This window comes from Antennarius striatus, chromosome 19 (assembly GCF_040054535.1).
Source record: "Antennarius striatus isolate MH-2024 chromosome 19, ASM4005453v1, whole genome shotgun sequence".
Lineage (NCBI taxonomy): Eukaryota > Metazoa > Chordata > Actinopteri > Lophiiformes > Antennariidae > Antennarius > Antennarius striatus.
In genome coordinates, this window is record NC_090794.1 from 18,455,755 (window position 1) to 18,467,713 (window position 11,959).

The 11,959-nt window shown below is 41.9% G+C and overlaps 1 protein-coding gene across 3 annotated transcripts; it reads right to left on the minus strand.

The window, feature by feature from the left end:
- Positions 1 to 346: 346 nt before the first annotated feature.
- On the minus strand, positions 347 to 10,896 carry LOC137612975 (syntaxin-binding protein 6-like). Of its 3 annotated transcripts, XR_011038894.1 has the most exons (9): positions 10,664 to 10,896; positions 9,668 to 9,838; positions 9,038 to 9,180; positions 8,593 to 8,911; positions 8,406 to 8,501; positions 4,101 to 4,258; positions 2,106 to 2,181; positions 959 to 1,033; positions 347 to 667 (listed from the first exon to the last, which is right to left on the minus strand). XR_011038894.1 is itself a non-coding variant. In XM_068341715.1 (7 exons), the coding sequence occupies exons 2-7, from the start codon at positions 9,825 to 9,827 to the stop codon at positions 3,982 to 3,984; spliced, it is 900 nt and encodes a 299-aa protein (XP_068197816.1). In that variant the 5' UTR covers positions 9,828 to 9,838; positions 10,664 to 10,896; the 3' UTR covers positions 3,842 to 3,981. The 3 variants fall into 3 exon arrangements, 1 of the variants encoding a protein (XP_068197816.1); XR_011038895.1 differs by lacking the exon at positions 2,106 to 2,181; XM_068341715.1 differs by lacking the exons at positions 347 to 667; positions 959 to 1,033; positions 2,106 to 2,181 and adding an exon at positions 3,842 to 4,005.
- Positions 10,897 to 11,959: the final 1,063 nt, after the last annotated feature.

Consider the following 11,959-nt stretch of genomic DNA (forward strand, 5'->3'; position numbering starts at 1 on the left):
CTCTCGTGCAGCGGTCCCCAGCCTCTTTATCTCCACGGACCGGTTTCATCTCAGACAATATTTTCACGGACCGGCCTTCATTTGCTGGATAATCGTTAATGACACCAGAACAGCTGTAGTCTAATTATACATCATCTGCAGTGGTTTTATGTAAAACGCTGACATCAACAGACAATAAACAACCTTTTTTTTTTTCATAAATTGATAATCAACATCTCTGTAAACAAAATAATTGTAAGAAAAAAAATTAAAAACTCCATTGAAGCGACTGCATTGATGAGGTTTATTTTGAAATATAGCGACTTACAATCAGTTCATTCAACATATGACAAATGCTAATCATTTCCAATAAAAGGGTGAACAAGTCAATCAAATAATAATAATTACAATAAAGAGAATTAGTGGTGGGGGACCTCTGATCTGGGGGTAACGGAGACAATGACACCTGAAGAGTGTTCTGGACGTCCGGTCTACTCCAGTTTGGTTTTCTTTATGGTCACTGCAGAAAATCCCACTTGACAGAGACAGGAGGTTGGAAATGGAAGCAGGGATCAAGATACTTTTAGGGTCTCAGGATAATCTGCCTTAACTTTAATCCAGAACACTGGAGTAGTTATGGGCGCTTAATTTAGGGGTAACGGCTGGTAACCTGTGACGTGACCAAGACCTGTCAAGAGTGACAAAGACATGCATTTACTTTACAAAATAAAACATCTTTAGACTGGTAATCAATAAAAAAAAAAAGAAAGTCAAACTTTCTTTGCCGCCCGGTACTTAACGTCCCGCGACCAGGTACCGGGTTGCGACCCGGTGGTTGAGGACCACTGACATAGACGGATGTAACAGAGAATCGGGTAATTTTTCAAAATAAAACATCCCTCATATTCTGAAATAAATAAAACATAGTAATGTAAAAAAAATTTTTTTCTGTGTGGCCGGTACCAAATGACCCACGTACCGGTACTGGTCCACGGTCCAGGGGTTGGGGACCACTGATCTATGTCATCCCGCATCAATTCTGTGCTCAACTTCTCTGAAAAAACAAAACAAAAAAACAAAAAAAAGTAAATTAAACATTGAATACATCCTTACATCCCACACGCTTCATTTTAAGTTTTTCCAGTTGATTTTTCAGTATCCTGTTGTTTGTGTTCTTTTCAATGCTACAGAAGTGCCAACCATTACTTTCGCTGTTCAGTTGTTAATGCATTTTCTTTTTCACGTCTGACTATTACATCCTGCTTGAAAGCGGTGATGTATTGTAGTTGTCAATGTTTGTCTGTCCGTCCATTCGTTTGTTCATTCATTCTTCCGTTCTTTTGTTTCGTATTGATCATAGATCAAAGCACTAGCTTTGGAGGTGCTGATCCTCATCCGCTTCACTCGGGGCTCCAAAGCGGACGGGTCAGCGCTGCAGATCATAGGCTGATGATAGAAACAGGACCACATCGTCTGCAAAAAGCAGCAATGCAATCCTCAGCCCAACAAACTACGATAAAACCTAAAACATGCATGTGAAATGGTTTGTGTACTTGTGTTCATAGGAGAAGAAGTGTACTTTCTTCAGGGAAAATTATTTTTTTCACTCATGGTTACCATATGTTTTTAAACAAATACATGTAGCCACTGAAACACACACACACACACACACACACACACACACACACACACACACACACACACGTGACCTGTTGGCATGCAATATGTACACAGTGGGAGGCAGGGAGGGGTGCCTTGCTCAGTGGCGCCTTGGTAGTCTGCAGGTGAACTGAACCCTCTAACAGTTCACACACTGTAGGTTTGGGTCCACACGAGCCTTTAACTGCCCCCCACCCCCATTGTCCCCAGCCCAAGGCCCAGTGCACTGAGCTACTGCTGCCCCAAAAACAGACACATATTTTTATTTCTAAACAAATTGGTCGGTTTGAAGCCTAATTGTGTGAAACATGGCCAGAATTTGTTTCATTATTATTCTTATTCTTAAATTCCATTGTCCATTCTGTTGTAAAATATCCAGAACGGTATATGTTCACCTTTACCCTCGTATCCAGTTTGGTCCCATGGACTCCCATGACAACCACATTTTAAATTACTTTAATCCTTACATGTAAAAACGCTTTAGTCATGAATTCCAAGCCTCTGTCTTCAAAACACAGGAAGACGGGACTGTGGTCCAGCCATCTATAGGTAAACAGAATTATACATTAATCCATGGGGGCAGCAGTGGCTCAGCAGTACAGAGGAAGACAACAGTTATAAAACAGGTGATATAGTTGTCATCATGAATTGGCATAAAACATCAGGACATTGGTTAAAATGTTGATTCAGTCTCATTTATTGGTTTAATTTATTGGTTTAATGACAAGAATAAGTTCACTGTTAGAGTTGTTTACACTATCAAACGTTTAGTCCACTGACTTTAAATGACTTGAACACCTTATTTCTAACAAAGCACTGCACACATGTTGTGTTTTGATGGAATATAATATTTCAACCTTCTCCAGATCTGCCTCTCTCTCATTTCTCACTAAGGAATATATCTCAATGAACAACACTAATTTAGCTGAACAAGACATCCAATGTGACGTGAACAGACCAGAAGACAGCAGACAAACTAGGAGACATTCAGAGGAGTCCAGGACCCGACAGGAACAGACAGAACACAGCTTAGATTACATGACAGGGGGTTACAGACACAGACATACATCATACTAAAGGATGTTGAGTGGTGACAACAAAGAGCAGAACAAACTTATCCATTAATGCAAACACATTCAGTCACTCTGTGGAGACACATCAGACACTGTGAAAGTCAGGTACATTTCCTAGGAAAGTAATTAGACATTAATTTAATCACAATTTTTTAAAAAGAAGCACTTGAAACTAATTATATAAAAAAATTTAACTATTATTTCCAATAAATTCCATGGATTTTTCTGGACAATATCGCGGAGCACTGGCGTTGCACCCGGAGTTTCCCCTGCCTCACGCCCTGAGCCAGCTGGGATAGGCTCCAGCTCCCCGGGTGAAGCGGTCATGACAATGAAGGGAATTTGCCAGTAAGCAGAATATTTAAACGGTGCACAAGATCAGATTATTGTTCCTGCATAAAATGAAAAATGAAAATCAAATGGAAAACGCTCATGTTGGTTAGAAGTTGATAGAATACGGCTGAAATGATCCATAAATGAACACATTGAGGACATCACTGATCCATCGATCCCTCCGGAGGAACCAGTGACGTTCACCCACAATGCACTGCTGCTTGACTGGGTTAGTTTCATGAACCTCAGACGTACCAACAGGGTCTAATGGTATGGAGGGTTCTTCATCCACAGGCCAGGATCACCCAGAGAAGTCGTTTGAGTGAAGCTACCGTTGTCCTGGTCAACCCTGAGCCACCACTAGAGGGGGGGCTCTCCACAGAAACATTCATGAATTCAGGTGGGGGGGTGGATGAAAAGAAGACGCCTTTAGAATACATTCATTCAGCTGTGTCGCCTCAAGACGTCCCCACACTTCATTTTCAGATCAGCACCTCCACGAGGGGCCTCCTGGCCCCTCCCACGCTGAGGGGCCAGGAGGGAAACACGTCCGACACAAACTCCTCTGGAATCGCTGCAGGAACACAGAGCTCCTGTTGTCACCGCGCTGCTGCGGTTAACAACAGGTTATGTCAAAGAAATAACCTGTTCAGTCCTGTTTACCTGGATCAACGACATCTTTTTGTTATGGAAAAAAAATCTGTGACAGTCAAGAAACTGGAAGGTTACCAACAGTTAGCTGCCCCCGCTCAGACATAGCTAGTGCCCCTGTTCTGGACATCAGTTCTAGTACCCCCCAGGCTGATTCAGACATAGTTAGTGCCCCTGTTCTGGACATCAGTTTTAGTACCCCCCAGGCTGATTCAGACATAGTTAGTGCCCCTGTTCTGGACATCAGTTCCTGTACCCCCCAGGGGGCCACTCATTCTCCAACAGACTATTTGGAGAACTTCAGGGCCAGCTGTAATGGAAACATAACGCAGTACATATCAGTCTGTTCTTCTTTCTATAAACGATAGAGATGTTTGTTGTGAAGTAACAACGTGTTTACGTCACCTTATGGGCGGCGTCTGCTAACTGCTGGGCTTTATGCATCAGTTCCACCGTCTTGTCCTCCGCTGGGGTCAGTCTGTCCCCACGTCCCACCAGAGACACCTTCATCCTCTGAACCGCTTCAGCCACACTGCTCCATGTCACACGCTGTCCACGCTGACCTTTTCACCCCCCCAAAGTGTAGAAAACATGTAAAAAAGTGAAGATGTTTTCTTCTAATTCAGTTTATTGTTAACAAAAAATCACATAAAGATTAAATGAGCACACAGTTCTGTAGCACAGCTTTCTACAACTTCCACTGGCTCCTCCCACTGGCGTGTAGACGTTACACTGCTTTACACACAAATCTTCAAGAAAACGAACGAACGAACGAATGAATGCATGAATGAAATCTACTAACTCTGTGCTGTTCAGCCGTAAACACTGACGTATGTTTCTCTACCTCCAGCACACGACTGAACACGACGCTGAGTCCACACGTTTGTCCCGCAGTGACAAGTTTACATAAATACTCAATGCAAACAGGTTACTGAAAAAAGGCTCCTGTGCTGAACCAATGGACCCCCCCCCCCTCTTTCTCACCTCCCACTGAGTTCTATCAGAAGTACTTTGAAAGGAAGAAATCAAGGAGATACTGACGTAGGGCAAAACTCTGTCCACTGCAAATTCTTTAACGGCCTCAAAGGAAAATTTGGGCAATTTGTGAGTAAATATTCATTTTTTAGGGACCATCAAGAACAACATCCTGATCTGATAACGGTGCTACAAACACTCAAAGCATGTGAAGACCAGAATAATCCCACATTGTATGGTCTTTAAGATACCTTTCTCTGGATTAGAGGGTTAGACTTCCAAGTGTGAAAAAGATAAAGTGATGATGTTTGATCAGTGGAACAAACTGAGTTCTTATGAAAGCTCTCCTCTCCCTCTACCTCTACCTCTCTATTCATTCATATCTCATTAGCTCATTTCACTAATGTCACTTCTTATATGGAATCTTTGTCCTTTTCAATTCAACGTGAGAAATTGTTGCTCTTGATCAATAATAATAATCAACAATACTTTGATCAAACTACGCTGTGACTCGGTGCCTTATGAATACATTGAACTGAATAGAAGTCACCGGGGCAGGAAGGCATACAGTATTTCACACCTGTGACAACAGGTTTGCCCAGACCGTCTAGACAACATCCCTATTGAATTCACACTGCAGTACTGTATTGTTCAAATGTAACCTGGAATCTGGCTGCAGTCTGGGATGTCTTCCAATCATGACACTATTCCTACTGGCTGGTTCAATGGTGTCACGGTCCCTGTCCAAAGGCTCGCTATTGAACGGATGTCCCAGAAAATGAACCAGTCTCCTGTCATCTGACCGCTGCTTTACAAAGAGGCCTTTCTGCAGCCGAGAGGTGCAGGCAGTGAGGACAATACACAGAGAGGAGGGCGTCTGGACAGAAACAAGAGCTGTGGACTCAGAGCAGCACACAGTAATGGTAGGCTGACAATCTGTGGCAGGATGTTTGTTTTGTATCCCATAATATGAACATGAGAAAGTTCCCTAATGAACATCTGAAGTCCCAGAGAAAGACTCCCTCAGCTCTAACCAGCCTTAGATTGACCTGAAGATCCTGTCGGGGCAGCAGTAGCTCAGACCACTGGGGCCAGGGGGGGGACCAGTTCAGTGGAGAGGTGTCAGCTAACCCCCGCAGCACTGCTGAGGTGCCCTTGAGCAAAGCACCGTCCCCTTACAAGTTTCTAATTGGGCTCACCAAAAAGGAGCTCCAGTAATTCCTCCTGAATAAAGCTGATTCTTCTGTTTGTGTGATGTTGATAGACGACAGACGCTGGACCAGTACATCTCACGACTAAACATACATCATGGGGGCGACACAAGGGGTACTCAGACAGGTGTGTCCTTTAGATCATCCAGCTGACACAACTAATCCAACTCTGGCTGTTTTTCAGATTCATTTATTTCAATTTGATTTATTTTTATAATATCTAACAAACACATAATGCTTGGTTCATGTTTTACTGGAAGCTTGACTGAGATATTTACCTCTACAGTAAATGTTTGTGCATTGTAATAATAATAATAATAATAATAATAATAATAATAATAATAATAATAATAATAATAATAATAATGATAATAATAATAATAATAATAATAATGATAATAATAATAATAATAATAATAATAATAATAATAATAATGATAATAATAATAATAATAATAATGATGATAATAATAATAATAATAATAATAATAATAATAATAATAATAATAATAATAATAATAATAATAATAATAATAATGATAATAATAATAATAATAATAATAATAATAATAATAATAATAATAATAATAATAATAATAATAATGATAATAATAATAATAATAATAATAATAATAATAATAATAATAATAATAATAATAATAATAATAATAATAATAATAATAATAATAATAACAACAATAATAATAATAATAATGAGCCTGATTTGTTTTAACATCTGACACATTAACTGAGCTGAAGAACACAGAGCTGATGATTCAGTTGATTGATCCATAAATCACTCATGCATGTGTGGTCAGCCTGAACGTAACACGTTAACGCTGGTGTTCCACAGGGTCAAAACTCAGTTCACGTGAATAAACAGTGAATAACACAATTATTTTTAAAAAATCAACAATCCAGCAATGAAAAGACAGCACATAGATTAATGCACAAAAAACAAGCTGTCATTTACGGGTAGTCTTAAATTCAACAACGAATATAACAAGAACCAATGCGGTCAGAGACTACAACATCCCGCTAACCCTGAATTCAAAATTTCACCCTGACCTACTGTCATAGGTCAAAGATCAAAGCTAGTGCTCTGACCTACTGTCATTGATCGAAGCACTAGCTTTGATCTATAGTCTTACCCACACTGGCCTTCTCCCTCGTCTTTCTATCTTATCCGGTTCCTGAGTGTACAAAAGCTGAACTTTGACCTTGACCTAGTTTTCTTAAGGTCAAGGTCATCGCCTCATTTTCATCCCTTTTGCTCCCTGTTTTCTATCTGCAGGTTGTGAAGATGTTTGGTGGACGAACACAGGAACACCGACATTACAGTACATCACCGCTTTGAAGCAGGACGTAATAACTATCACCTACGTTTAAATATTGTAAAAATAAACATTTGAAAAAGTCCAAATGTGGACATTTCTGTAGAATGAGGGAATATCTTCATTGTCTTGAGCAGCAACATTTTTCCGTTTGTGCATCTCGTCTCAGTCCGTCCACTTTGTAATCTCCATTATAGTTTGATGTTGTGATTATTTTTTTAGTTAATGATAATTGGTATTACTAATGTCAGCTTAAGCAAAGAATTCATAAGTACTCGTCACAACAATCTGAATTAAGTCTTTTACAACTGTGTTTTGTTTTTACCTTATGTGTTGTACCACAGCTGACATGCAGGCTCCTGTCTCCCACATTCAGTGTTCGGTGTCGAACTGCTGCTCGTTTTTCAGTTTATCTCGGTTAACTAGTTTAACGTGATTCAATTGCAATAAATGTCAGATCGTGTCTGAAGCAGCAGCATGCACATGGTTACATCACATCACTACAAATGAACATACAATACAAGATCCAGCCCCCCCATGTCACCGGCACATGGTCAAAATTCAATACTCTGCATGTGTCACACAAAGTGGTGATCGATGACCCCCATCTGGTGTCAGGGATTTGAAAAATAGAAATCAGCCTTTGCTGCTGTTCATGATGGTCACTTCATCACAGTCTGACCGTTGGTTGTCATTCTAGGGTTGGGGTTGAGTCGCTTCCACTGAACCACCTCAGCTGGCTCCGCTGGAGGTGGGGGAGCAGCGGCTCTCCTCCCAGCTCCTCCCTGGTGACGGAGCTCCTCACCCTGTCTCTAAGGGTGTGTCCAGCCACTCTTTAGGTTCACCCCGCACTCCCAAAGCACTCACCAAAAAATACCGAACGCCTTCTCCAGATCCACAAGTAGTGGATCTGGATCCTACCAGGATCTCCTGTGGCAACAGGTCCTAGGACTATTAGGGCCCTCAAACTCCGTCACCACGATAAGGTGGCGGTTCAGTAATTTGTCCATTATTTTTATCTGGACAGTTGATGGTTTGGACATGATGAAGACGCGGTGGTTTGGCTGAGTGTGTTGAACACTGACTCCCAGCAAATGAAATTTAAAACGCTCAGTGATCAATAGGTGTGGGGCATCAGCGACTTACTGGCTGGTTAATGTGAAATGACTCAGGTACTCCATCAGCCCTACCTCCACCTGGTGATGTTTGATTGAAAACCCTCCTGTCTTTGATTCGATCCAGGTAGACTTTGCAGCGGTAGATGAGCAGGGTCACGGTTCTGGAGTCTGGAAAAACAAGACAAATCCATTGTAGCTCAGTTCATTCACACGTGAACAAGATGACCCCTCGTGCCACAAACTCCAGTTTTTGTACTACCTGTAGTGAGTTTGGACTGACAGTTAATGAACTCGGGCTGTCTGGGAGGAGCAGAGCTCTTGCGTTTAGACTTCACGTTTATGGCTGTAGAGTCTGGTGTGCTTTCAGCAGGATCCTCCTGGACCAGCTGAGCACACTGACTCCCCTTACGGCCCACGTGGTCCAGCCCCCCAGCCTTCATCAGCGACCCTGCCTTCCCTTTGCAGTAGGTCTGGCAAGCATGGTACAGGATGTGGACAAAGAGACATTTCTCTGCTGATGACCTGGCCACCCATTGGTCGACAGTGTTGTCAAACACCAGATCAAACTCTGGGCTGTCCTGGAGGAACAGAAAACAGGAAGATGAAACTGATGATAACTGATGACATTGTCTTGTCCCACGAGACTCTCATCGTCTTCACCAAATGTAGTGAACTGCTACCGGACCAGAGTGAATGCTGCTGACCTTCTGGGGATGGATGCCGTTGACCTGCCTGAGCTGCTCCACGTTCCACTGGGACCTCCTGGTGAAGGAGGAGGAGCCGACAAACTGCTTTATCTTTGTGATGAGGAGCTGACGCGGCTTCGTCGTCACCTCTGGTTGACAGACTGAGCACAAAAAAATCCCGTCAGTACGCGGTAAAAAACCTTCTCTGTTTATTAACATTCTGTTGTTAACATGGAGAAGAATATAAATGCATTTCAGTGACTGACAAAAGAATTTTGTGTGTTGATTAACTGTTTTTAAAAGATTCAGTTTTATTAAATTTGGTTGTGAAGCCACTCGTATACCAAAGCAGAAGCACAACACTGATTTGATAGCCAACAACAAAGTTACTTTAGATGGTATATATCTTCCTTTTACTTAGTAAATTATGGATGCTTCAGGTAAAAGAGAGAAGGTAAATGGTGCCATAAAGGAACTTAATCAAAATTCATCCGTCACAGATATATAACTGTACCCAGTGTGTGTGTGTGTGTGTGTGTGTGTGTGTGTGTGTGTGTGTGTGTGTGTGTGTGTGTGTGTGTGTGTGTGTGTGTGTGTGTGTGTGTAGCCTGTGACAGACAGACTGGACCTATGAAAATGAAGCTGGACCTGAAACACAGATGAAGGTGGTGCAGTCTCGTCTGGCTCCAGGAGGCAGGAAGGACATCCTCTTCCTCTTCCTCTTCCTCCTCTGCACCTCTACTGCCACCAGCATCCTCTCATCATGAGGGATGAAGACCTCTTTGTTGATGGAAGACTGAATGTTCATTGCAGAGAGGCCTACGTAGGTGACATGCAGGCGGGTGGGTTTAAAGGGACGAACTACGAGTATTTCTGACAAAGTCAAGCAATGAAATGAACGATTACACTGAAACTCAAGTTTAAGAAAAATAAATGAAAATGAATTTGAATGTTTTTTCAGACAATATATTCATTTTCTGGGAGTGTTGTTATTATATATATATATATATATATATATATATATATATATATATATATATATATATATATATATATATTTAGTCTTTAATAATCTCTCAGATATAATTACTTCCAGCTCCACACATTTCTGATTAACTAGTCAGGAACTAAGTAAAGAACTGTTACATCAACGCAGACAAGAGCAAATCCATTTTTTAAAATGAAATTCTAATTTCAACCACTCTGTCTTTTTGTGCTCCTCACATGTAAACAACAAATATGTGTGTAGTTTGATCAGAGAGCTGATAATCAATGATTGATACAGGCAGGCTTTCTTCACAAGACCTGGCATGACAGTCTAGATACCTCCTCCCTGCAGACATTTTTCTAAGCCCTTGTTGTTTTTTGTATTATTGTAACTAATTTCACCAGAATATTTATTTTGATTTACTAAATTATTAGCACATTATTACGATTAGTGAATAAATATAAGATCTTTATGACATGATCAAGTCAAACTTCAAACACCGAAGAGATATTTATTAGTTAAATCCTGGTGAACTGAACATCCTTTCATTAGGTTTGGATTGTAAATACTACTGCTAGTACTACTGCTGGTACTACTGCTAGTACTACAGCTGGTACTACTGCTGGACAACGACATTTACCTACACATGATCTTACCTTTTCTTCCTCTTCCTTTCCTCAGTTAACGGATGTAACAAATATTTCCCATGGTTTCCTTTGTACTCGTGTCTACTGAAGGACCTGCTCTCCTGTTGGGGCCCAAACGAGCGTCCGTCCGTCCGTCTGACCGTCCGTCCCCCGCCCGTCTGCATGTGGTCAAAGGCTGCTAGTCAGAGACAGCCAAACGGTGTCAGGGGTGGAGAGACACCAGCTGGACGAGGGCTGACCCCCCACCCACAGACCCGTTGTTCAGGGACTGTCAGTGTGGAGGTGAATCTGCTGCCAGTGGCTGCATGCCCCCCCCCCCCCGTCTGTGGGGCATGGCTTTGTGTCACCTTTGTGTTTGTTTTGGATATTTTTATTTGAAAGATAAAGTAGTGACCTCATTTTTTGAGGTTCTCTTTTACGAGACAAACATCTTTCCAGCTTCTCCCTCCTTTTTGTGAAGCTTTTTTTTGCCTCTACGTCGTGTTTGGAGAGATGTCCCCCCCAGGGTCGTCTTACTGAGGGACACCAGACTGACCTGACAGACACACAAACACTTTGTTCAGTCCAGCTTCTTACTGGCAGGAAGCAGCTGGTCAGAAGGTTCTTCAGTCTGAGTTCTGACCGGGTTCTTGAGTTTCACTCTCAGAAAGGTGGTTTAATAAAACTGTGTATAAAATACAGACACCACTGTCTCTGATCCATCACCACTGTCTCTGATCCATCACCACTGTCTCTGATCCATCACCACTGTCTCTGATCCATCACGACTGTCTCTGATCCATCACCACTGTCTCTAATCCATCACCACTGTCTCTAATCCATCACCACTGTCTCTGATCCATCACCACTGTCTCTGATCCATCACCACTGTCTCTAATCCATCACCACTGTCTCTAATCCATCACCACTGTCTCTAATCAATCACCACTGTCTCTAATCCATCACCACTGTCTCTAATCCATCACCACTGTCTCTGATCCATCACCACTGTCTCTGATCCATCACCACTGTCTCTAATCCATCACCACTGTCTCTAATCCATCACCACTGTCTCTGATCCATCACCACTGTCTCTGATCCATCACCACTGTCTCTAATCCATCACCACTGTCTCTAATCCATCACCACTGTCTCTAATCAATCACCACTGTCTCTAATCCATCACCACTGTCTCTAATCCATCACCACTGTCTCTAATCCATCACCACTGTCTCTAATCCATCACCACTGTCTCTAATCCATCACCACTGTCTCTGATCAATCACCACTGTCTCTAATCCACCACCACTGTCTCTGATCCATCAC

Coding starts and splice junctions, on each gene's coding strand:
- LOC137612975 (XM_068341715.1), bottom strand. CDS start 9,827: ATGAACATTCAGTCTTCCATCAACAAAGAGGTCTTCATCCCTCATGAT. Junction 8,912..9,037: donor ACGGCATCCATCCCCAGAAG/GTCAGCAGCATT, acceptor CTGTTCCTCCAG/GACAGCCCAGAGTTTGATCT. Junction 4,006..4,100: donor TAGCAGACGCCGCCCATAAG/GTGACGTAAACA, acceptor TTTCCATTACAG/CTGGCCCTGAAGTTCTCCAA.